The sequence below is a fragment of the Oncorhynchus mykiss genome, chromosome 4, assembly GCF_057628025.1.
Source record: "Oncorhynchus mykiss isolate SJ-2025 chromosome 4, ASM5762802v1, whole genome shotgun sequence".
NCBI lineage: Eukaryota > Metazoa > Chordata > Actinopteri > Salmoniformes > Salmonidae > Oncorhynchus > Oncorhynchus mykiss.
Window position 1 is genome coordinate 7,833,164 of NC_143025.1, and position 23,626 is coordinate 7,856,789.

At 43.7% G+C, this 23,626-nt stretch overlaps 1 protein-coding gene across 1 annotated transcript; it reads right to left on the reverse strand.

Annotated features, from left to right (window-relative positions):
• Nucleotides 1-1,721: 1,721 nt before the first annotated feature.
• Nucleotides 1,722-22,491, reverse strand: LOC110521207 (DNA-binding protein RFX7). Its single transcript, XM_036968422.2, has 11 exons — nt 21,978-22,491; nt 19,856-19,889; nt 17,417-17,502; nt 15,349-15,384; nt 15,116-15,238; nt 11,469-11,670; nt 10,923-11,133; nt 9,966-10,273; nt 7,820-8,001; nt 5,948-7,565; nt 1,722-4,352 (listed from the first exon to the last, which is right to left on the reverse strand). Exons 1-11 carry the CDS (start codon nt 22,112-22,114, stop codon nt 1,893-1,895), a joined length of 5,397 nt encoding a protein of 1,798 aa, XP_036824317.2. The 5' UTR covers nt 22,115-22,491; the 3' UTR covers nt 1,722-1,892.
• Nucleotides 22,492-23,626: the final 1,135 nt, after the last annotated feature.

Consider the following 23,626-nt stretch of genomic DNA (forward strand, 5'->3'; position numbering starts at 1 on the left):
ACAGCCTTATTCTAAAATGGATTAAATAAAAAAATGTTCTCATCAATCTACACACAATACCTCATAATGACATCACAATACCTCATAATGACATCACAATACCTCATAATGACATCACAATACCTCATAATGACAAAGCGGAAACAGTTTTTTTTTTGTTTTTTTGCAAATGTATAAAAAAAAACTGAAATACGTTATTTACATAATTATTCAGACCCTTTGCTATGAGACTCGAAATTGAGCTCAGGTGCATCCTGTTTCCATTGATCATCCTTGAGATGTTTCTACAACTTGATTTGAGTCCACCTGTGGTAAATTCAATTGATTGGACATGTTTTGGAAAGGCACACACCTCTCTATATAAGGTCCCACAGTTCAAAGTGCGAGTCAGAGCAAAAACCAAGCCATTAGGTATAAGGAATTGTCCGTAGAGCTCCGATACAGGATTGTGTCGAGGCACAGGATCTGGGGAAGCATACCAAAAAATGTCTGCGCATCCAAGGTCCCCAAGAACACAGTGGCCTCCCATCATTCTTAAATGGAAGAAGTTTGGAACAACCAAGACTCTTCCTAGATCTGTCCGCTCGGCCAAACTGAGAAATCAGGGGAGAAGGGCCTTGGTCAGGGAGGTGACCAAGAACCCGATGGTTGCTCCGACAGAGCTCCAGAGTTTCTCTGTGGAGATGGGAGAAACTTCCAGAAGGGCAACTTTCTCTGCAGCACTCCACCAATCAGGCCTTTATGGTAGAATGGCCAGACGGAAGCCACTCCTCAGTAAAAGGCACATAACAGCCCGGTTGGAGTTTGCCAAAAGGCACCTAAAGGACGCAGACCATGAAAAATAAGATTCTATGGTCTGATGAAACCAAGATTGAACTCTTTGGCCTGAATGCCAAGCGTCACGTTTGGAGGAAACCTCCACCATCTCTACGGTGAAGCATGGTGGTGGCAGCATCATGCTGTTGGTCGTTTTTCAGAGGCAGCGACTGGGAGACTAGTCAGGATCGAGGGAAAGATGAACAGAGCAAAGTACAGAGATCCTTGATGAAAACCTGCTCCAGAGCGATCAGGACCTCAGACTGGGGCGAAGGTTCACCTTCCAATGGGACAATGACCCTAAGCACAGAGCCAAGACAACGCAGGAGTGGCTTAGGGGACAAGTCTCTGAATGTCCTTGAGTGGCCCAGCCAGAGCTTGGACTTAAATCCGAGAGAACACCTCTGGAGAGACCTGAAAATAGCTGTGCCGCAACGATCCCCATCCAGCCTGACAGAGCTTGAGAGGATCTGCTGAGAAGAATGGGAGAAACTCCCCTAATACAGGTGTGCCATACTTGTAGCATCATAACCAAGAAGACTCAAGGCTGTAATCGCTGCCAAAGGTGCTTCAACAAAGTACTGAGTAAAGGGTCTGAATACTTATGTAAATGAAATATTTTGGTATTTAAAAAAAATGTAAATAATTTTTTTGCAAACATTTCAAAAAACCTGTTTTTTCTTTGTCATTATGGGTTATTGTGATGTCATTATGGGGTATTGTGATGTCATTATGGGGTATTGTGTGTAAATTGATGGAGGGGGAAAAAACAATGGAATCCATTTTAGAATAAGAATGAATGTAACGTAACAAACTGTGTAAAAAGTGAAGGGGTCTGAATATTTTCCCAAATACACTGTATACAAATTACTCACAGTTCAAAACAAAAGACAACAAAACGAAAACCATAAATACTTATTTAAAAATACTGGTTTGCATTTGAAATGGCATCCTATTCCCTATATTTAGTGCACTTCGTTTGACCAGGCTCTATGGGTCGACCCTATGGACCCTGATGAAAAGTAGTGCACTATGTAGAGAATGAGCATCCATTTGGGATGCGTCCAATAACAACATTAGCCCAACATCTCTACGGTAGTAGGCTGGTCTTTGCTCTCTAGCCAGTCGAACGAGGAGTTCACAGTATCACTACATATCTGCTGAAACAGAGGATCGTTCTTCAGCTCTTCCAGTGTGGCGTCTTCGTACTGTTCTTGCTGCTGATTGGACGGATCGAACAGGAGGTTGGCGTCCAGCGTGTTCAGGTCAGTGATGCTGTTGGAAAGGTCGGAGGTCAACCTGATGTCATTGGTGAAGTCGGACACCACGGCGGCATTAAGCTCTGACGCCACCTGACCGACCAGTTGAGAGCTGGGGTTGAGGCCTTCAGCGTCAACGTTGAGGCCGTCGTCACCTAACAGGTCTTTAACAGTGTTGTTGAAGTCTAGCTGTTGCTGGGCGTCATCGTCCTGCTGCTGCTGGGTGGGGGTGGGCTGGAGGAGTACCTGGGACTGGGTCTGGAGAAGCTGGAGCTGGGGATGGGGACTCTGGAGCAGTCTAGCCTGGGATTGGAGCTGGGTCTGGGTCTGGAGAAGCTGGAGCCCACCCTGGAGCTGGGGGCTCTGGAGCAGTCTAGCCTGCGATTGGAGCTGGGTCTGGGTCTGGAGAAGCTGGAGCCCACCCTGGAGCTGGGGACTCTGGAGCAGTCTAGCCTGGGATTGGAGCTGGGTCTGGGTCTGGAGCTCTTGGAGGCCCTGGATCTGCTGGAGCTCCAGATCCACATTCTCACCAGGACCTGATTGTGCTTGGTTGTCTCCAGAGGAGAAGCTCACCCCACCCCCGCCTCCTCCAGCGCTGGTGAGGTAGCCCCCATGCTGCTGGAGGTCGAAGGAGGCAGGGCTGGAGCTGACGGTCTGCAGCTGAAGGTGGGATTGGTGGGTGTTACCTCCTCCCCTTCCGGTTGTGAAGCTCCCATTGGTGGCCTGGCTCTGAGACTGGGTCTCCAGCATCTGGGTGAGGTTCATGCGGGCAGTGTAGTTGGAGGGGAAGTTGTTGATGCCCAGGCCCCTGACTGTGTCGTCCACGCCAGAGTCCATCTTACTCAAGAGGACGTTGGTGATCTTATTGGCATTACTCTGGTTCTGTCCCTGGATGGCCTGCATCTCTACAGGAAGCAGCTCCATCTCCACAACGCTCTGCATCATGATGTTTAAGGGCACCGATTGGCTGCGCTGGGCCATGCTGTGGAGGTTACTGCCCACCGATTGGCTATTGGACAGGAAGCTGAGTATCTCGGAGGAGGTCATGGGGGAGCTGAAAGGGGAGACGACCAATTGAGTGGTTGTGCCAGTGCCGGGTGTTGTGCCGGTGCCGCTGAAGGTCCTCTGGCGCACGGCGGGGCTGACGCTACGGCAACGGAACGTCCCGCCCCCCGACGATGAGGCTCCGCCCTTGTTGTCTAAAGGGGCGGGCACAGCAAATCTCTCATCCTGTTTGGTTGGAGTGTTGGTGGGCGTGGTCGACACGCTGGTCATCTGCTGTTGCACCGGGGAGATGGGAGAGAAGTGTTCGCCATCCTGCAGTCTGGACTGAGACTGGAAAGACTGGCCACTGTGGCCCGGAACAGCGAAGGCGTGCGGCTTACGGAAATGGTCATCCACTAGATCCTGGTAACTAGGCAGGAGTCCACCAAGGCTGTGGTTAGAGATGGATAACCCAGACCCTGGCCCTGCTCCGACTCCTCCAGTAGCTTCAGTACCACTACTGTTGTAGCGGTTGTTGATCCACTCCAGTTTAGCCTTATCTGGGTGCGTGGCCATGGGTCTCTGCATGGGCTTGATGGGACTGGAGGAGACAGACACCACGGAGGCATCGTGGTAACCCCCTGCCATGCTGGAGTTGATAGGGGTGAAGGCAAACGGGTTCCTGCACTCCACAGGGCTGGGCGGAATGCCGCTAGAACAGTTAGACAGAGCGCTTATAGGGGTGTGTCGGCCTCCTAGAGGCCCCTCCACGGGCGTGATAGGGGCCATGCTGTGATGGCAACAGGGGCTCTCTCTGGTCAGCCCGTGCCCACCGAGAGTCATCTCGGTGGGGGTCGGGGTTGGAGTCGGGGTGGGAGTCGGGGTGGGAGTCTGGATGGGGGTTGTGCTGCTATGGGCAGACTGGTAGAAAGAGGAACTATCCCCCTGGTGGTGAGTGTTGAGGATGGACCCCTGGGGGCCCCCAGGCTGTCCCTGGAGAGAGATATTATCCACACAGCTACTGAACAACGGCTGGAGGCCCTTCAGCTTCATCTGTTCCTCCATCTGAACCAGTTCCTCCACTATGCTGTCCTGGGTCATATCGTCATCGTTAAAGGAGAAGTAGTCCATGGTGGAGCCGTGCTGGGAGGCTGAGGAGGCAAAGTCCACCATCTCCTGGTGAAGGCCAGATAACTGATCAGAGGAGTCTGAGGTCTGGGACATGATGTTTGGGAGTTGGTGTTGGTTCATGGTGGAGCCCAGGGCCTGCTGCTTGGTGTGGTCTGCTGGTATCTAGAATTGAAAAAATCAGAATAGAACTTTATTGACCATCAGAGGAGGGACAATGTTTCATTGACATTACCCTACAAGGATTATTTATTTATTTCACCTTTATTTAACCAGGTAGGCTAGTTGAGAACACCTTTATTTAACCAGGTAGGCTAGTTGAGAACGCCTTCATTTAACCAGGTAGGCTAGTTGAGAACACCTTTATTTAACCAGGTAGGCTAGTTGAGAACACCTTTATTTAACCAGGTAGGCTAGTTGAGAACACCTTCATTTAACCAGGTAAGCTAGTTGAGAACAAGTTCTCATTTACAACTGCGACCATGGCCAAGATAAAGCTAAAGCAGTGCGACACAAAACAACAACACAGAGTTACACGTGGAATAAACAAAACATACAGGCAATAATACAGTAGAACAAAAATATATATACAAGTGTGTGTTCAAATGAGGTAGGCAAGAGGATGATTAAAAATGGTGCGTTACATTTTAAAATCGGTGTCCGGTGTTAAAATATTAACTTTTCTAAACTCTTATCTATTTAAAAACAATTAGCACTATACATAGACATAGAGGGGCCACACATATAAACTGTGTTGGAATACTCATACTAACTGCACTAACCTAAGTACTATTTGTGACATACATTGAGTTTGTACTATGCTTATTGGTCAAAGAGCGGATGTAGTTAGTATGCCAAAAGTTCCCGGATGTCCTCCTACATTCACCAAAATACGAAGGACACAAGCAGTGGACACTATTTCCGTGCTTTTAGGGCCCATAATGCAATTCTTCATAAAAAATGGGCGTGGCTTCACAATGTTTTCAGATTTGAAGAAAATGGCGGAAAATATGCAGACTGACGAGAACGGATAGAAATTCAATTGCTTTAAATAAGTTTTCAAATAAGTTACCTTACACATTATGTTGGCTGATAATTTGTTAGCTATGCTAGCCTTACGAAACGCATTACAGTAGTATGTACCGGTATGTTAGCTAGCTACCTAACGTTAGTTGGCTACTAAGGGTGTGTTCGTAAATTCAGGCCTGCGTTAGTAAAATCAGAGCGTTGTCAGATTGTCCGTTTGTAAATCTGGCCGAAGAGTAGGGTTGATCCGAGTTTTCTGACCTCACAACAGGCAGTCAAGCACCCAAGCTAACTTTATAACGTTGGCTAGCATGCTAGCTTCTTCCAGACACAAATGAGAGAACACCTCTCTCTGACCATTTAACCCACCCTAGCAGAGCTGGTTAGGCAGTTGTTATGTTACCTAGAGCGTTGGTGACTGTAACTGTGCTGCTAGCAACAATTTAATTACGCTTTTTTGCAAACGTTTACTGACACCAGCCATATTCAACGGGTGTTGAGTGTTTGTAAATTTGTAAAAATGAAGTCGTAAAATGTCTAGCTAGTAATTTGTTATGCTAACAAGCTAGCAATAAGTTGCATAGCAACAGCATTAACTTCCGGTAGACCGACGAACCGCTAGTACGCTCAACTGAAAGGATACCGTTCGTTTACAGTATACTAATAGTATGTAGTATATACGCATTAAGTATGTAGTACACAGTATGGGTATTCGAACACAGCTATAGACTCACATTCTGACTGAAGGTCTGTTTCTGCAGCTCTTCCGGCTGCCCCGCAGCTGACTCCTCCCACATTGTGCTCTTTATATCCCCGATCACAGAGACAGAGGCCTCAGATTGTTGCTGTGATCCTACCGCCATCACAGAGACAGAGGCCTCAGATTGACACTGTGCTCCTACCGCCATCACAGAGACAGAGGCCTCAGATTGTTGCTGTGCTCCTACCGCCATCACTGAGACAGAGGCCTCAGATTGATGCTGTGCTCCTACCGCCATCACAGAGACAGAGGCCTCAGATTGATGCTGTGCTCCTACCGCCATCGCAGAAACAGAGGCTTCAGATTGATGCTGTGCTCCTACCGCCATCACAGAGACAGAGGCCTCAGATTGATGCTGTGCTCCTACCGCCATCACAGAGACAGAGGCCCCAGAGTGTTGCTGCTGCTCAGACACTGTGGTGGTGGTGCTATCAGGGGCTGCAGTGCTGCTGGTGTGACTGCTGACAGTGCTTAGTGTTAGTCCTCGAGAGGACGGGTCTTCGCGTTTCACTACCAGCAACGAGGAGACCTGTGGCTTCACACTGACGACAGCCTGCGAGGAAGAGAGGGAGGAGATGTCTGCGTTCGTGACAGGCGAGTCGGACAGCGCCAGGATCTTCGTGGGCATTAGGTGTTGTTTCACTGTCACTCGACAGGGGGCACTCTCAGGTCTGGCAGGAGTGCCAGGTCTAGCTGGAACCCATGGTTTGGGGTCAAAGGTCACACTCAAAGGCTGCTGGGAGATGAAGACGCGCTTCACAGGGATGACGTGGGAGGAATCCAGCCCGGGGCCGGCCCGCTTCCTGGGGCTCTTGACCCCAAACGAGGAGTCTTTAGGGGACAATAAGGTAACAGCCGACGAGCCATTGGACGAGGAGGACATTCCGCTGACGTTAGGAGTATTTTGATTGGCCGAGGGAGCAACAGTCAGATACAAAGGACTTTCTTGATGACAGGTGGTGGCGATGATGCTCTTATTGCTGTCCTGCTGAGGCCCCGCCCACTTGATCGCTGCATTGGTGGCAGCAGCTGGAGGAGAGGTGGAGGAGAATGAGACGCTTTTGGTCCTAGCGGTCACTCTGTCAGGTCCTGGTGAGCATTTGACCATAAGCGAGGGTTCGCTGGCCGCCCGGTACTTGGTGGCTCTCTCTGGACCTTTGGCCCCACAGGGGGACTGCTTTATGGTGCTCCGTTTATCAGAGTTACAGCCCGGGGTATTATCAGTGATGATGGCCTCAGGGACCACTGTGGGAATAGGGGTGGAGGGTGGGGCGCCAGGCCATGCTGCAGGGGACTGGGGGGTGGCTGGGGCTGGGGGGCCTCCCTGGCTCTGTCCCTGTTGCTGAACCTCCTCTAGGGCAGCGATGGTGGTAAAGGTGGTGGTGGTGGTGGTGGTTCCCACCCCGGCCGAAGCTGGCCTGAGGACCATACTGTTACTGCTGGTACTGAGAGTGTTGCTAGGGGCCAGGGAGATGGCGGTCATCTTGACAACGTGGTGGGTCTTCATGGGGCTGTTTGTGATGAGCAGGGTGGGGGGCGAACGCAGGGTGATGGCCCCCGTGGCTGAGGGCTTGGGGAGGATCTGGGGGTACCTGTGGTTCCAGGAGATGGAAATAGATTAACACAAACTACAGATTTCGTGTTAATTAATGTCTATTAGACAGTGTCAATTTAACCAGCAGAACAATAGCGCATTGCCCTAAACCTTACCTTAACCCCGCTGAAACTATACCCAACTTAACCCTTGTTCCTGAACCTTAACCTTACTTAATTTGAACTCTATGCCTAACCTTAGGTTTTGGTTCTGACGGTATAGTTTATACTTCCTTATTATTATGGTTGTTACCTGTGCCTGGCCAGGCGGTCGCCCACGGGGCTGGCTGAGATGTTTTGGGGAGTCTTCGGGGACTGCCTGTGGGTCAGAGACTGGGTGTGGGTGACCACCTGGAAGTTGACCGTTGGCAGGACCTTCCCCTCGGCGGATCCCACTGGGCTAGGGGAAGTCATCAGCTGTCTGCTCCTCTGGACCTGCAGGGGGGGGGAAACGGACACGGTGGAACATGTTCGATTAGGGAATTATGACTATTAGCATTAAACACGAAAAATACTTATAGGAAAAACACTTATCTGGTTTATTTCTGTGTCTTTTTTTTTGACTACGTAGTGTTTATAACCTTTATTTAACGAGGCAAGTCGGTTAAAAACAAATTATTATTTACAATGACGACCTACACTGGCCAAACCTGGACTAACAGTTATCAATCTTGTCTGATCTGTGTGCGTACAGTTGAAGTGGGAAGTTTACATACACTTAGGTTGGAGTAATTTAAAACTTGTTTTTCAACCACTCCACAAATGTCTTGTTAACAAACTCTAGTTTTGGCAAGTCGGTTAGGACAGCTACTTTGTGCATGACACAAGTAATTTTTCCAACAATTGTTTACAGAAAGATGATTTCACTTATAATTCAGTGTATCACAATTCCAGTGGGTCAGAAGTTTACATACACTAAGTTGACTGTGCCTTTAAACAGCTTGGAAAATTCCAGAAAATTATGTCATGGCTTTAGAAGCTTCTGTTAGGATAATTGACATCATTTGAGTCAATTGGAGGTGTACCTGTGGATGTATTTCAAGGACTACCTTCAAACTCAGTGCCTCTTTGCTTGACATCATGGGAAAATCAAAAGAAATCAGCCAAGACCTCAGAAAAAAAAGTGTAGACCTCCACAAGTCTGGTTCATCTTGGGAGCAATTTCCAAACGGCTGAAGGTACCACGTTCATCTGTACAAACAATAGTACGCAGGTATAAACACCATGGGACCACGCAGCCGTCATACTGCTCAGGAAGGAGACGCGTTCTGTCTCCTAGAGTTGAACGTACTTTGGTGTGAAAAGTGCAAATCAATCCCAGAACAACAGCAAAGGACCTTGTGAAGATGCTGGAGGAAACAGGTACAAAAGTATCTATATCCACAGTAAAACGAGTCCTATATCGACATAACCTGAAAGGCCGCTCAGCAAGGAAGAAGCCACTGCTCCAAAACCACCATTAAAAAGCCAGACTACGGTTTGCAACTGCACATGGGGACAAAGATCATACTTTTTTGGAGAAATGTCCTCTGGTCTGATGATACAAAAAATAGAACTGTTTGGCCATAATGACCATCGTTATGTTTGGAGGAGAAAGGGGGATGCTTGCAAGGTGAAGAACACCATCCCAACCGTGAAGCACGGGGGTGGCAGCATCATGTTGTGGGGGTGCTTTGCTGCAGGAGGGACTGGTTCACTTCACAAAATTAATGGCATCATGAGGGAGGAAAATTATGTGGATATATTGAAGTAACATCTCAAGACATCAGTCAGGAAGTTAAAGCTTGGTCACAAATTGGTCTTCCAAATGGACAATGACCCCAAGCATACATCCAAAGTTGTGGCAAAATGGCTTAAGGGCAATAAAGTCAAGGTATTGGAGTGGCCATCATAAAGACATGACCTCAATCCTATAGAAAATGTGTGGGCAGAACTGAAAAAGCGCGTGCGAGCAAGGAGGCCTACGAACCTGACTCAGTTACACCAGCTCTGTCAGGAGGAATGGGCCAAAATGCACCCAACTTATGTGGGAAGCTTGTGCAAGGCAACTCGAAACATTTGTCCCAAGTTAAACAATTTATAGGCAATGCTACCAAATACCAATTGAGTGTATGTAAACTTCTGACCCACTGAGAATGTGATGAAAGAAATTAACGCTGAAATAAATCATTCTCTCTACTATTATTCTGACATTTCACATTCTCAAGTGGTGATGCTAACTGACCTAAGACAGGGATTTATTACTAGGATTAAATGTCAGGAATTGTGAAAAACTGAGTTTAAATGTATTTGGCTATGGTATATGTAAACTTCCGATTTCAACTGTGTGTGTGTGTGTGTGTGTGTGTGTGTGTGTGTGTGTGTCTGTGTGTGTGTGTGTGTTAATAACCCCTTCTTACCGTGATGGGACTGGAGACAGCTGCCACCACTATACCAATGGTAGGTTGTGGTGAGAGCAGAGCAGGACTTCCACAAGGGATAGCTGGCCCTGGGGTGCTGGCCTCGGTCCTCCTGGCCTGGTTCTGTCCCTGGGCCTCTCCAGGCAGGGGGGACTGGAGCTTCTGCTCCTGCTGTTTCTTCTGGATCTTTCTCTGGAGCTGCTGCTTGGCGTCTACCGAGGGAGAGGCCAGCGTCTTCACCTGCGGCTGGAAGGACGAGGCCTCGGACGTGGGCACGAACGCAGAGGTTGGCGTGGGCGTCTTTAGACCTGGTGAGACATACAGATGAGAAGTAACCAATACTTTTCAGAGTCAACACACCTGAGAGTTTAAAACGTTTTTTGAATCTTCAGAACTGGCGTTAGACTCCGTCACCCAAAACATTACATCTTCAACTGGAGCCTGATACATGAGCAAGACAGTTGAGCCCCTGTTGACAGCTGAGTCCCCTGTTAACAGCTCAGTCCCTGTTGACAGCTGAGCCCCTTGTTGACAGCTGAGCCCCTGTTGACAGCTGAGCCCCTGTTGACAGCTGAGCCCCCTGTTGACAGCTGAGCCCCCTGTTGACAGCTGAGCCCCCTGTTGACAGCTGAGCCCCCTGTTGACAGCTGAGCCCCCTGTTGACAACTGAGCCACCTGTTGACAGGTGAGCCCCCTGTTGACAGCGGAGTCCCCTGTTGACAGGTGAGCCCCATGTTGACAGTTGAGCCACATTGACTGCGGTCATCCTTACCACCATCACCATTAGCCATGCCTACCTGTACCTTCCATACCACCATCCTCATTAGCCATGCCTACCTGTACCTCCCATACCACCATCCCCATTAGCCATGCCTACCTGTACCTTCCATACCACCATCCTCATTAGCCATGCCTACCTGTACCTCCCATACCACCATCCCCATTAGCCATGCCTACCTGTGGGAGCCCCAGTCATGACGGTGAGGGCAGCCATGGACTTGGTTCCTATGTAGTGACTGTTGAGCAGGAAGCGAGCCAAGTCCTCCACGGCATCAAACTGTCTGCTGAGGACCTTCTGAGCCCACTCACACACCAAGCCACAGGCCGCTGAGCGCATCTCATCCTCCGCACTGGGAGACTGGCCCGACGACGGCTCCATTAACTCACACTGGGGGGGAGATGAGGGAAGAGGGTTAGTAGGGAAAAGGTCCTTCAGATCTGATATCCTGTCTGGGGTTAGGGTGGATCTACTTGGGTCAATTCCATTTCAATTCAGATCTAAACTGAAATTCCAATTTTCCTAAACTTGCTTTTCAATGAGATTTGGAATTAGAATTTCAGTTTACTTCCTGATTTGACTGAATTGAAATGGAACTGACCCCAACTCCGATGAAATAGAACTGACCCCAACTCTGATGAAATGGAACTGACCCCAACTCTGATGAAATGGAACTGACCCCAACCCTGATGAAATGGAACTGACCCCAACCCTGATGAACTCACCCCGTCATCTGATTTTTGTAAGTCCAGGTTGGGCAGAGAAGGCATGTGAACAAAAGCTTTCTTCCTCAGTCCACTATAACAGTATTTAGATTTGCCTCTCATGCCCAGGCGGCGAGCCTTCATGTTGGGAAAGACGTTCTTCATGATCTTTCCAAAGTCTGCAGCACTCAGTGGGTGGTAGGCAAGACTGTCACAGTAGCTCCTGAAACATATTCACAACATGATAAACATGCATTATGACAATACAATCTGTAGTACAGGAGGCTCCCTTAATTAGGGAGGACGGGCTCGTGGTAATGGCTGGAGCGGAATCAGTGGAATGGTATCAAATACATCAAACACATGGTTTCCATGGTTTCCAGGTGTCTGGTGCCATTCCATTTGCTCCGTTACAGACATTATTATGAGCCGTCCTCCACTAATATGTACATGTATTATCACAATACTGTACATGTCATTCCTAGCCACTGTATTTCTGCCACTGCACTGCTGATGTGAAAAGGGCTTTATAAAATACATTTGATTGATCTGAACAGTTAACAGAAAGAAACACACTAAAGTTAGATGATTCTCTAGTGAATAATGTGTAAACAAATCCCCCTTTTTAACTACTAACTGCTACTATGAACAGCTATTACTAAATACAGCTGCTGCTACCTCTAACTACTACTACTACTGCTACTATTAACATTAACTACTAGTAACTACTACTACTACTGCTACTATTAACATTAACTACTAGTAACTACTACTACTACTGCTACTATTAACATTAACTACTACTAACTACTACTACTACTGCTACTATTAACATTAACTACTAGTAACTACTACTGCTACTGCTACTATTAACATTAACTACTAGTAACTACTACTACTACTGCTACTATTAACATTAACTACTAGTAACTACTACTACTACTGCTACTATTAACATTAACTACTAGTAACTACTACTACTACTGCTACTATTAACATTAACTACTACTAACTACTACTACTACTGCTACTATTAACATTAACTACTAGTAACTACTACTGCTACTGCTACTATTAACATTAACTACTAGTAACTACTACTACTACTGCTACTATTAACATTACCTACTACTAACTACTACTACTACTGCTACTATTAACATTAACTACTAGTAACTACTACTGCTACTGCTACTATTAACATTAACTACTAGTAACTACTACTACTACTGCTACTATTAACATGACCTACTACTAACTACTACTGCTACTATTAACATTAACTACTAGTAACTACTACTGCTACTGCCACTATTAACATTAACTACTAGTAACTACTACTACTACTGCTACTATTAACATTAACTACTAGTAACTACTACTGCTACTGCTACTATTAACATTAACTACTAGTAACTACTACTACTACTGCTACTATTAACATTACCTACTACTAACTACTACTACTACTGCTACTATTAACATTAACTACTAGTAACTACTACTACTACTACTACTATTAACAGTAACTACTACTAACTACTACTACTACTGCTACTATTAACATTAACTACTAGTAACTACTACTACTACTGCTACTATTAACATTAACTACTAGTAACTACTACTACTACTACTACTATTAACAGTAACTACTACTAACTACTACTACTACTGCTACTATTAACAGTAACTACTACTAACTACTACTACTACTGCTACTATTAACATTAACTACTAGTAACTACTACTACTACTGCTACTATTAACATTAACTACTAGTAACTACTACTACTACTGCTACTATTAACATTAACTACTAGTAACTACTACTACTACTGCTACTATTAACATTAACTACTAGTAACTACTACTACTACTGCTACTATTAACATTAACTACTAGTAACTACTACTACTACTGCTACTATTAACATTAACTACTAGTAACTACTACTACTACTGCTACTATTAACATTAACTACTAGTAACTACTACTACTACTACTGCTACTATTAACATTAACTACTAGTAACTACTACTACTACTGCTACTATTAACATTACCTACTACTAACTACTACTACTACTGCTACTATTAACATTACCTACTACTAACTACTACTGCTGCTACTATTAACATTACCTACTAGTAACTACTACTGCTGCTACTAACACTGCTACTGCTACTAACATTACCTACCTCTAACTACTACTACTACTGCTACTATTAACATTAACTACTAGTAACTACTACTACTACTGCTACTATTAACATTACCTACCTCTAACTACTACTACTACTGCTACTATCACTGCTACTGCTACTAACATTACCTACTACTAACTACTACTGCTGCTACAACTGCTAATACCGCTACTAATACTGCTGCTACTACTAACTACTACTGCTAATGCAACTGCTACTACTACTAATGCTTCTGCTACTAATACTACTGCTAATGCTACTACTACTGCTGCTAATCCTACTGCTACTAATACTACTGCTGCTAATCCTACTGCTACTAATACTACTGCTGTTAATCCTACTGCTACTAATACTACTGCTGCTAATGCTACTACTACTACTGCTGCTACTACTACTACTGCAACTAATACTACTTCTGCTGCTACTACTAATGCTAGTGCTACTACGACTACTGCTGCTACTACTACTACTACTGCTGCTGCTGCTACTACTACAACTACTACTACTACAACCACAACCACTACTACTGCAAGTACTGCTACTACTACTGCTAACACAACCACTGCAAGTACTACTACTGCTACTAATGCTGCTGCTACTACAACTACTACTGCTACTAATGCTGCTGCTACTACAACTACTACTGCTACTACTACTACTACCACGACTACAACTACTACTACTACTACTAATACTACTACTACTACCGGTGCTACTACTACTACCGCTGCTACTACTACCGCTGATACTACTACCGCTAATACTACTACTACCGCAACTACTACTACTAACGCTGCTACTACTACTGCCGCTACTACTACTACTGCCGCTACTACTACTACCACTACTACAACTACTACTAATACTACTACTAATACTAGTACTACTAATACTGCTGCTACTGCTACTACTACCAATACTAGTACTACTACCGCTGCTACTACTACTACCGCTACTACTACTACTACCGCTGCTACTACTACTACCGCTGCTACTACTACTGCCGCTACTACTACTACTGCCACTACTACTACTACCGCTACTACTACTACCGCTGATACTACTACCGCTAATACTACTACTACCGCAACTACTACTACTAACGCTGCTACTACTACTGCCGCTACTACTACTACTGCCGCTACTACTACTACCGCTACTACTACTACTGCCACTACTACAACTACTAATACTAGTACTACTAATACTGCTGCTACTGCTACTACTACTAATGCTACTACTACTACTGCTAATACTCCACTCAAGGGCTGCTTTCCCAGACACAGTTTAAACCTAAGTCTAGAAAGCACTTTCAATGGAAATTCTGTACTGAGAACGTAGGGTAGGGTTTCAAAATAAATAATAAATAAATTCCCATTTCCAGAAATCCTAGTTGGAGGATTCAGGATGACCTGCTTATTGTCTTTTGACTCCGGGAATCTATGTACAGGTCATACTCACTTGTACTCGTCGTACACCTCTTGCTTAGGCAGTGATGTCTCAGGGTGCTCCTCTAGGTGATTGCGGATCCAGTTGAAAGCGTACATCTGCTGTGTTCGGCTGGACGACATGCCACTCTGGTCACTGAAACGGTTTCAAGTTACAACGACACAAACTGGTTAGTGGCGAAACAATAGTCTCCGATTTTATTTTGATTTCTTGCAATAAATTGTGTGTGTGTGTAATGTAGTAACCATAGTCCAGGAGTGGAGGCTCTCTGATTCTCAGTCCTAGTGATGTTGCAGTGTTGGAGGGTTGCGGTGACGGGTAGACAGACAAGAGATTAACATTTTTTAAAAAAAAATACAATTAAGGACATAGAAAACAGGGTATAATAGCAAATCAATCACTATACTAGTATCGCTTCATTAATGATACAATTAAACAATTATATTAACGGACATCAGCATAAGATCACAAGACCGAGAACGAAGTGGTGAATTTTGATGCAAAAGGAATTGTAGACGCTTTCTTTTCAAATGCACCGAAATATGAATACAGCCTGTGATAAAAAAAAAAACAGCTGAGGTAAAAATTATACTATCAGGTCACAAATGTTTTTTTTTAATCCAAGACAAATTGAAAGTCACCACAATCAACACAGCAATAATAATAATAATATAGGTTACAAACGACAATGAGATACAGAATAAGTATTCACACCCCTTTGACTTTTCCCACATGTTGTTGTTGTTACAGCCTGAATTTAAAATGGATTCCATTTAGATTTTGTGTCATTGGCCGACACACAATAGCCCACAATGTGAAAGTGGAATTACCTTTTTTAGATATTTTTTTTTTACAAATTAATTAAAAATGAAAAGCTGAAAATGTCTTGAGTCAACAAGTATTCAATCCCTTTGTTATGGCAAACCTAAATAAGTTCAGGAGTAAAAATGTGCTTTAACAAGTTCCATAAGTTGGATGGACTTTTGAATGACTACCTCATCTTTGTACCCCACACATACAAATTATCTGAAAGGTCCTTCAGTCGAGCAGCGAAAACACACATTCAACCAGAAACACTATGGAGGTTATCCAATGACTCGCAAAGAAGGGTATCTATTGGTAGATGGTTAAAAATGTAATAAGCAAACATTGAACATCCCTTTGAGGATGGTGAAGTTACTAATTACACTTTGGATGGTGTATCAATACACCCAGTCACTACAAAGATACAGGCATCCTTCCTAACTCAGTTGCCAGAGAGGAAGGAAACCGCTCAGGGATTTCACCATGAGGCCAATGGTGATTTTAAAACAGTTAGAGTTTAATGGCTGTGATAGGAGAAAACTGAGGACGGACCAACAACATTGTAGTTACTCCACAATACTAACCTAAATAACAGAGTTAAATGAAGGAAGCCTGGTCACAATACAAATATTCCAAAACATGCATCCTGTTTGCAATAAGGCACTAAAGTAAAACTGCAAAAAATATGGCAAATAAATTAACTTTATGTCCTGAATACAAAGCGTTACGTTTGAGGCAAATCCAACACAACACATCACTGAGTACCACTCTTCATATTTTCAAGCATGGTGGTGGCTGCATCATGTTATGGGTATGCTTTTCATCGTAAAGGACTAGGGAGGTTTTTAGGATAACAATACATGGAATAGACAGGCACAGGCAAAATCCCAGAGGAAAACCTGGTTCAGTCTGGGAGGCAAATTCACCTTTCGGCAGGACAATAACCTAAAACACAAGGCCAAATATATACTGGAGTTGGTTACCGAGACGACATTGAATGTTCCTGAGTGGCCGAGTTACAGTTATGACTAAAATTGTCTTGAAATTCTATGTCAAGACTTGAAAATTGCTGACTAGCAATGATCAACAACTTGACAAGAGCTTGAATTTTTTTTTTTTAAGAATAATGTGCAAATATTGTGCACTCTCGGTGTGCAAAGCTATATAGACTTACCCAGAAAAATTCACAGCTGTAATTGCTGCCTAACGTTCTTCTAAAAAAGAATTCACTCAGAGTTGTGAATTTAGATATTTCTGTATTTCATTTTCAATACATGTGTTTTCACTGTCATTATGAGGTAATGTGTTATAGGTGGGTTAGAGAGAGAACATTTTTTTTTTAAATCCATTTTGAATTCAAGCTGCAACACAACAAAATCTGGAATAAGTCACGGGGTTATGAATAATTTCTGAAGGCCAACTGTATCTGTCGCTTGATGTAATATTTGATGTATTTTGAATTGTCTAATCAAATACAACTAAATCAGAGAAAAGGGGGGAAGACGTTACCTTTTATCAATGCCATTGTTGGGACCAGAAGGCAACTTAAGGTAGAGGTAGAGTTTCTCGATGTCTGTAAACTTCTCAACATCTTGCTGTAAAATGTACAGAGCGCGGTATAAGAGAGAGAGAGGGGAAACATACTATGTCTGTCCCATCAAAACATGTTTTTATCTCTGTGACCATGGGAACCATGGAATCCGCTTCTCTGTCACTGCCAGTTAGTTACCTACCTTAGTTGAATGTACCTGATTGTAGCCAAGTCGCTCTGGATAAGAGTGCTTCCTAATGACTCAAATGTAATGTAAATGTAGCCTAGATATTATGATAATCAACAACAACAAAAAACACTACGCATGTTGCATATAGAGATGCTGTCAGCGGGCACACTGACAACACGTCTTTGATTTCCACATCACAACAGACTCCACCCTAGCTCCTTTTCAATTGGCTTCTAAGAATGGAATTCATCTCACCTCTTCCTCTTCTATTTGCCTCTTTGTTGCTAGGGGAACCCATACTTATAAACGAGGTGAGAGTTGTCAGCCAATCAGCGGAGAATAAAAAAAAAACAATTTACTGGACTCCACCACTACCAGCATGCCATGTGCTTGTTAGCTTCCGCCTGCCACTGTCTTTTCTAACAGTATAGGCTAGCTATAGTCTGCTTTCATTCTGTTATGATTGACACAAGTAGGTCTAACCTTACATATTAATTGGGTCCTCATATGAGTTAGGTTTATTACCAGGGTCGTGTTCGTTATATAAGGCACAAAAAGGAAGAGAACGGACTGAAACAGGGAGGAACTGGACATGACAGGGGCGGCAGGGTAGCCTAGTGGTTAGAGCGTTGGACTAGTAACTGGAAGGTTGCAAGTTCAAACCCCCGAGCTGACAAGGTACAAATCTGTCGTTCGGCCCCTGAACAGGCAGTTAACCCACTGTCATTGAAAATAAGAATTTGTTCTTAACTGACGTCAGATGTCAGCTAGTTAAATAAATAGAGTCTAATTACCCACTAAACCCAGGGGTCAAACAAAAGTAATGGTTCCAATAGCTTTTATCCACCCTTAATTTTTAAGAGGATTTTAGAAACACTTAAAATAAGGGCCGTGTTTCGTGTAGGCTGACGTTTTGATAACCTTGTAAATCTCTCTAGGAAAAGGTGACTTTTATCAATATATTTTCCTGTATTTACCCCCCCACAAAAAAAACGAATTAGCTGATAAAGTGGCTATGATAAAGAACTACAAATGCCATGATAGTCTGGACGAGACAGTTGAATCGAGGCAAAGGTAAGAATCTCTGGATGAACTATGTTAGCTAAATTTAGTAATTAATAAGTTGGCTAAACTCCACAGAATTGTCAATGTAAGGAACTGTCTTGTGCAAGTTTTAAATTGACACAACACCTGTTAGCAAAGATGTCAGCTAGAGATGACGTGCAGGAGCTTGTAGTAGTTTTTACTAGGCAAGTTTTTACTAGGCAAGTCAGTTAAGAACAAATTCTTATTTTCAATGACGGCCTATGGAACAGTGGGTTAACTGCCTGTTCAGGGGCAGAACGACAGATTGTCAGCTCAGGGATTTGAACTTGCAACCTTTCTGTTACTAGTCCAATGCTCTAACCACTAGGCTACCCTGGTGGTGTCTACCGTGATGCTAATTTGCATTTTCAAATCTGAGAGTAAATAGAACCTAATATATTGATAAAAGTCACCTTGTCCTAGATAGATTTAAATGTTTATCAAAATGTCATGCCAGGGTGAGCCTACACGAAACACGGCCCTTATTTTAAGTGTTTCTAAAATCCGCTTTGGGAAAAATGATTGGAACCATTTCCCTGTTTGACCGCTAGGCATTATGGGTATTATGACGCACTTCATGTTTAGACTGCATGACGACATCAGTCCAGCGCTAAAACAGACAGAGATAGGAGGGTGAACAGACAGACAGACACTCTGCCATGCTCTCAATGTTGACACAGACAAGGTAGCTACATCGTAATAAAGCCAGTGATCCCTTCAGGGTTGGGGTCAATTCCATTTCGATTCCAGTGAATCCAGAAAGTAAACAAAATTCCAATTCCAAATGGTCCTTATTGAAAAGCATTGAAGAGAATTGGAATTTCAGTGTACTTTCTGAATTGGAATTTAAACGGAATTGACCCCCAACCCTGGATAGCTTATAAGGCTTATGAAGCCTTATAAGCTATGAAGGTTCATACATGCTTATATCCAGTTATAAAGCATCATACCTGCAGCATTTAAATAAAGTGTTACTGAAAGACAGTAATATCTGAGACATATTCTTCACAAACACACGAGGAAGTCAATAGCGATTGCTAAAAATTGGTGCACACCGGTACATGAGCACCTTTAACTAAAAGCTGAACTGTGGTTTTTCACGCCGCATCAAAGCCGATATATTAATAACAACTCTACTCACCAATATGTTGTCCACTTTTGATTGTACAGATTTGCTACAATGAGAGAGAGAAAGAGAGAAAGAATGGGAGATATTTACGGAGGGGGAACAAGACAGCAGCATAACATGTTCTCAAAAGTCCTCAATCTCACATAACAAAATGTTGTATGCATCTCAAATGGACCTCTTTCTCCCATGGCCTACCTACAACCTATGCACCTGTGTTGAACTGATAGGTGCTAGGGCTGGGCGGTATAACATTGTTTACCTTGTCCCGCTATTGATGCACGGACCGGTTTGGGTTTTCACTTTACCTTCTATAACTGTATTTGAATGTTTTGGTTTGTTAAATGTCATATGCCATGTGTAACATACATATATATATATATATTTTACACCGTTACCTGAGTCATCCCTCTCCGTTCTCTTTCTCTATCCGTGCCGCCTTCCACACAAACCTAGCCCCGCCCCCCGCCACTCAAGCAGCGCATTTGTTGTTGCTTGACCACGAGACACTTGCGTTCAATCTGCATGTTCAATGCAGCACATGCAACAATGTTGATGACAACGATGCTGCTTCCACTTTACTTCTTAATATAAATCCACCAGCGTTCTATAATTACACTATTAGTTTGTGTTTCTTACATCTGCAAACGGCTAGCTTGTCTTTTCTTAGCCAGTTTTAGGTAAATCGTGTTAGCCGCTAATCGTTAGTTAGCTGGCTAGCTAGCTAATAAGATATACTGAGTCAGAGCAAACGTAGCTAGCCTGATACCAGTGATGGTGTAGGCCTAAATCAGCATGTTGCTTGTGCAACAGTATATTTTAAATGAAAGAGGAATAGGCAAAGCATGAATATATTGGCTACATGATGAAACATTTAATGTAGCCAGAGATTATAGGGTCCCCTAGGAAACACTGACCAACACTTTGGTTCATGCCCTGTAACAATAACTCCTCCCTGGCATTTTCATTCATTGTCATGTCAAATGCTGTATTCAAAGTGCCCACTATAATTTATATCTATATTTTACCCCCTTTTTCTCGCAACTCCCATTCAGACTTGGGAGAGTCAAAGGTAGATAGCCATGTGTCGTCCGAAACGCGACCCTGCCAAGCCGCACTGCTTCTTGACACACTTCCCCCTTAACCCAGAAGCCAGCCGCACCAATGTGTCAGAAATGGATGGAAATACAGAAAAGACCCCCATTGAAATCACTTAGAATGTATGTGATGTCACACTAGGCACTACTCATAAAGAATAATTAGAACTTTTTATTATTCAAAAAAACATAAAATACCATCATACTGTCAAAAATATTAAACATACCTTGATATGATATTTTGGGCATATCGCCCAGCCTTAACAGGTGCAATGTGGTGAATATTCCACCTTGCCATGGTAGATTTATATCATATCAAATCCTTTCAGATCTCCACAATGCAGTGCATTTGGATCTAGGAATGTAAATTTTTTTGACAGGTCTCATTACCAAGAATATGGAACAGTACATGTTATACACAAAGACTGTATTCAATGACATTATGGATCATTTGTGTCAGGGACCTCTACCTTTGGCTGACTATAATCATATTTGCAGATGTATGTATGTATTTACCTGTTATTGATAATAGACGAGTGTCAGTACATAGGACTCATTGGGCCTCCTTTGGCTATGCATACATAATTATAACCATGTAGCTAACTGTCATGATGTAGCTAGCAGGCTACATAGCTTGTGTAGTTAAAGAGCAATACATTTTTCAATATGTCTGGTAAATTGTCTAGCAAGCTCGGCTAACTAGCTAGCAGCAATTATTTCACAGCCAGCCCCAGCAACAAGGACAGACAACCAAAATTAGCTAGCTAGCGAACCTAAACTCAATTCATATTCTACTACTAGCTAACGGTTAGCTACTTAAATACACACCAATGTAGTTAGCTATTAGCTAGCTACATATTGATTAGCAAACGAATCGAAGACCTAAACGAGAAGGCGTGAGTTAAGGTAGAAGACAGGCGAGACCCCGAGCTGTCATCATTTTGTAGCTGTGCAGCACCGTAGCTAATTTATAAACTAGTCAAGTGGAGTGTGTGGGGTGAGTGTGCATTGACCATTGAACGCATTAATATATATCTTACCAAATTGAATTCTTTATTTTGTACTGCAACGCATTGGCCTCGGGGCCCTGTAGTCCTGGTACTAACGTTGGAAGAGAGCCCAATCCCGAGTTGGGCTTCAGCTGACCAGGTTGTTGTTGATCATCATCATCGGCCATCACGATGATATTCTCGTTGAGCGGAGGTGGGTTGGTCGGGGTCTAACAAATAGGCCTCATCCTGTTTATACCTTGATATAACGTTGGTTCCCCGGCTGTGGTAGTGCATGCATGACGCCAGAGCCGAGTACCCACCGTTTGATGATGAGGATCGTATGAGCTAGGTCAACCTACTGGATCGACGATAGACCATGACGGTTACGACTATGACTTGTCTGCACTTGACATTTTATAAAAGAAAACAAACTGCATGCGGGAATACAAAAAGCATTATTTCGCAGAGAGAGGCTGGGCACTGCTGCAAACAGCGAGCACGCCTGCTGCAGGCTACGGAAGGCAATGCTGCTTGCAGGCTGTAGATGCGCACGCGCAATCACATTGATGGAATGTAAATGAAGCTGCAATATCAGTTTAGATACATTAGATTCATGTTTCTATATCAAATTGATGATAATAACAACAACAACAACAGTGTAATAGCAGTGTAGCAACAGTGTAACAGTAGTATATTAGTAACTAACATAATAAACGCTATTTACAGTATTTGAACAGTCAGCTCCAGTTGAGACCGATAACTTACGAAAAATAAACTGCTCAAGCAGTTTCCGAAATGGTTTCATAATATAATGAATATCATTTATTGAATGTAAAAACAATGTAGGTTATTCTTGCAAAAAATATAATACATTTTCACTGTAATGCATCATGTATCACACTGTGACTAGATAGTCAGTACATACAGAACATTCGACTCCTTGACTTTTTCCAAAACGTTGTAACGTTACATCTTTATTCTAAAATGTATTACATTAAATGTGTTCCTCATCAATCTTCCCACAATACCCTATAATGACTAAGCAAAAACAGGTTTTTAGACATTTTTGCAAATGTACTAAAAATAAAAAACAGAAATACGTTATTTACATAAGTATTAAGACCCTTTGCTATGAGACTCGGAATTGAGCTCAGGTGCATCCTGTTTCCATTGATCATCCTTGAGATGTTTCTACAACTTGATTGGAGTCCACCTGTGGTAAATTCAATTGATTGGACATGATTTGGAAAGGCACACACCTGTCTATATAAGGTCCCACTGTTGATAGTGCATGTCAGAACAAAAACTAAGCCATGAGGTCGAAGGAATTGTCCATAGAGCTCTGAGACAGGATTGTGTAGAGGTACAGATCTGGGGAAGGGTACCAAAACATTTCTGCAGCATTGAAGGTCTCCAAGAACACCGTTGCCTCTATCATTCTTAAGTAAAAGAACTTTGGAACCACCAAGACTCTTCCTAGAGCTGGCTGCCCGGCCAAACGGAGAGAAGGGCCACCAAGAACCCGATGGTCACTCTGACAGAGCTCAAGAGTTCCTCTGTGGGGATGGGGGAACCTTCCAGCACTCCACCAATCAGGCCTTTATTGTAGAGTGGCCAGACGGAAGCCACTCCTCATATAAGGCACATGACAACCCGCTTGGAGTTTGCCAAAAGGCACCTAAAGACTCTCAAACCAT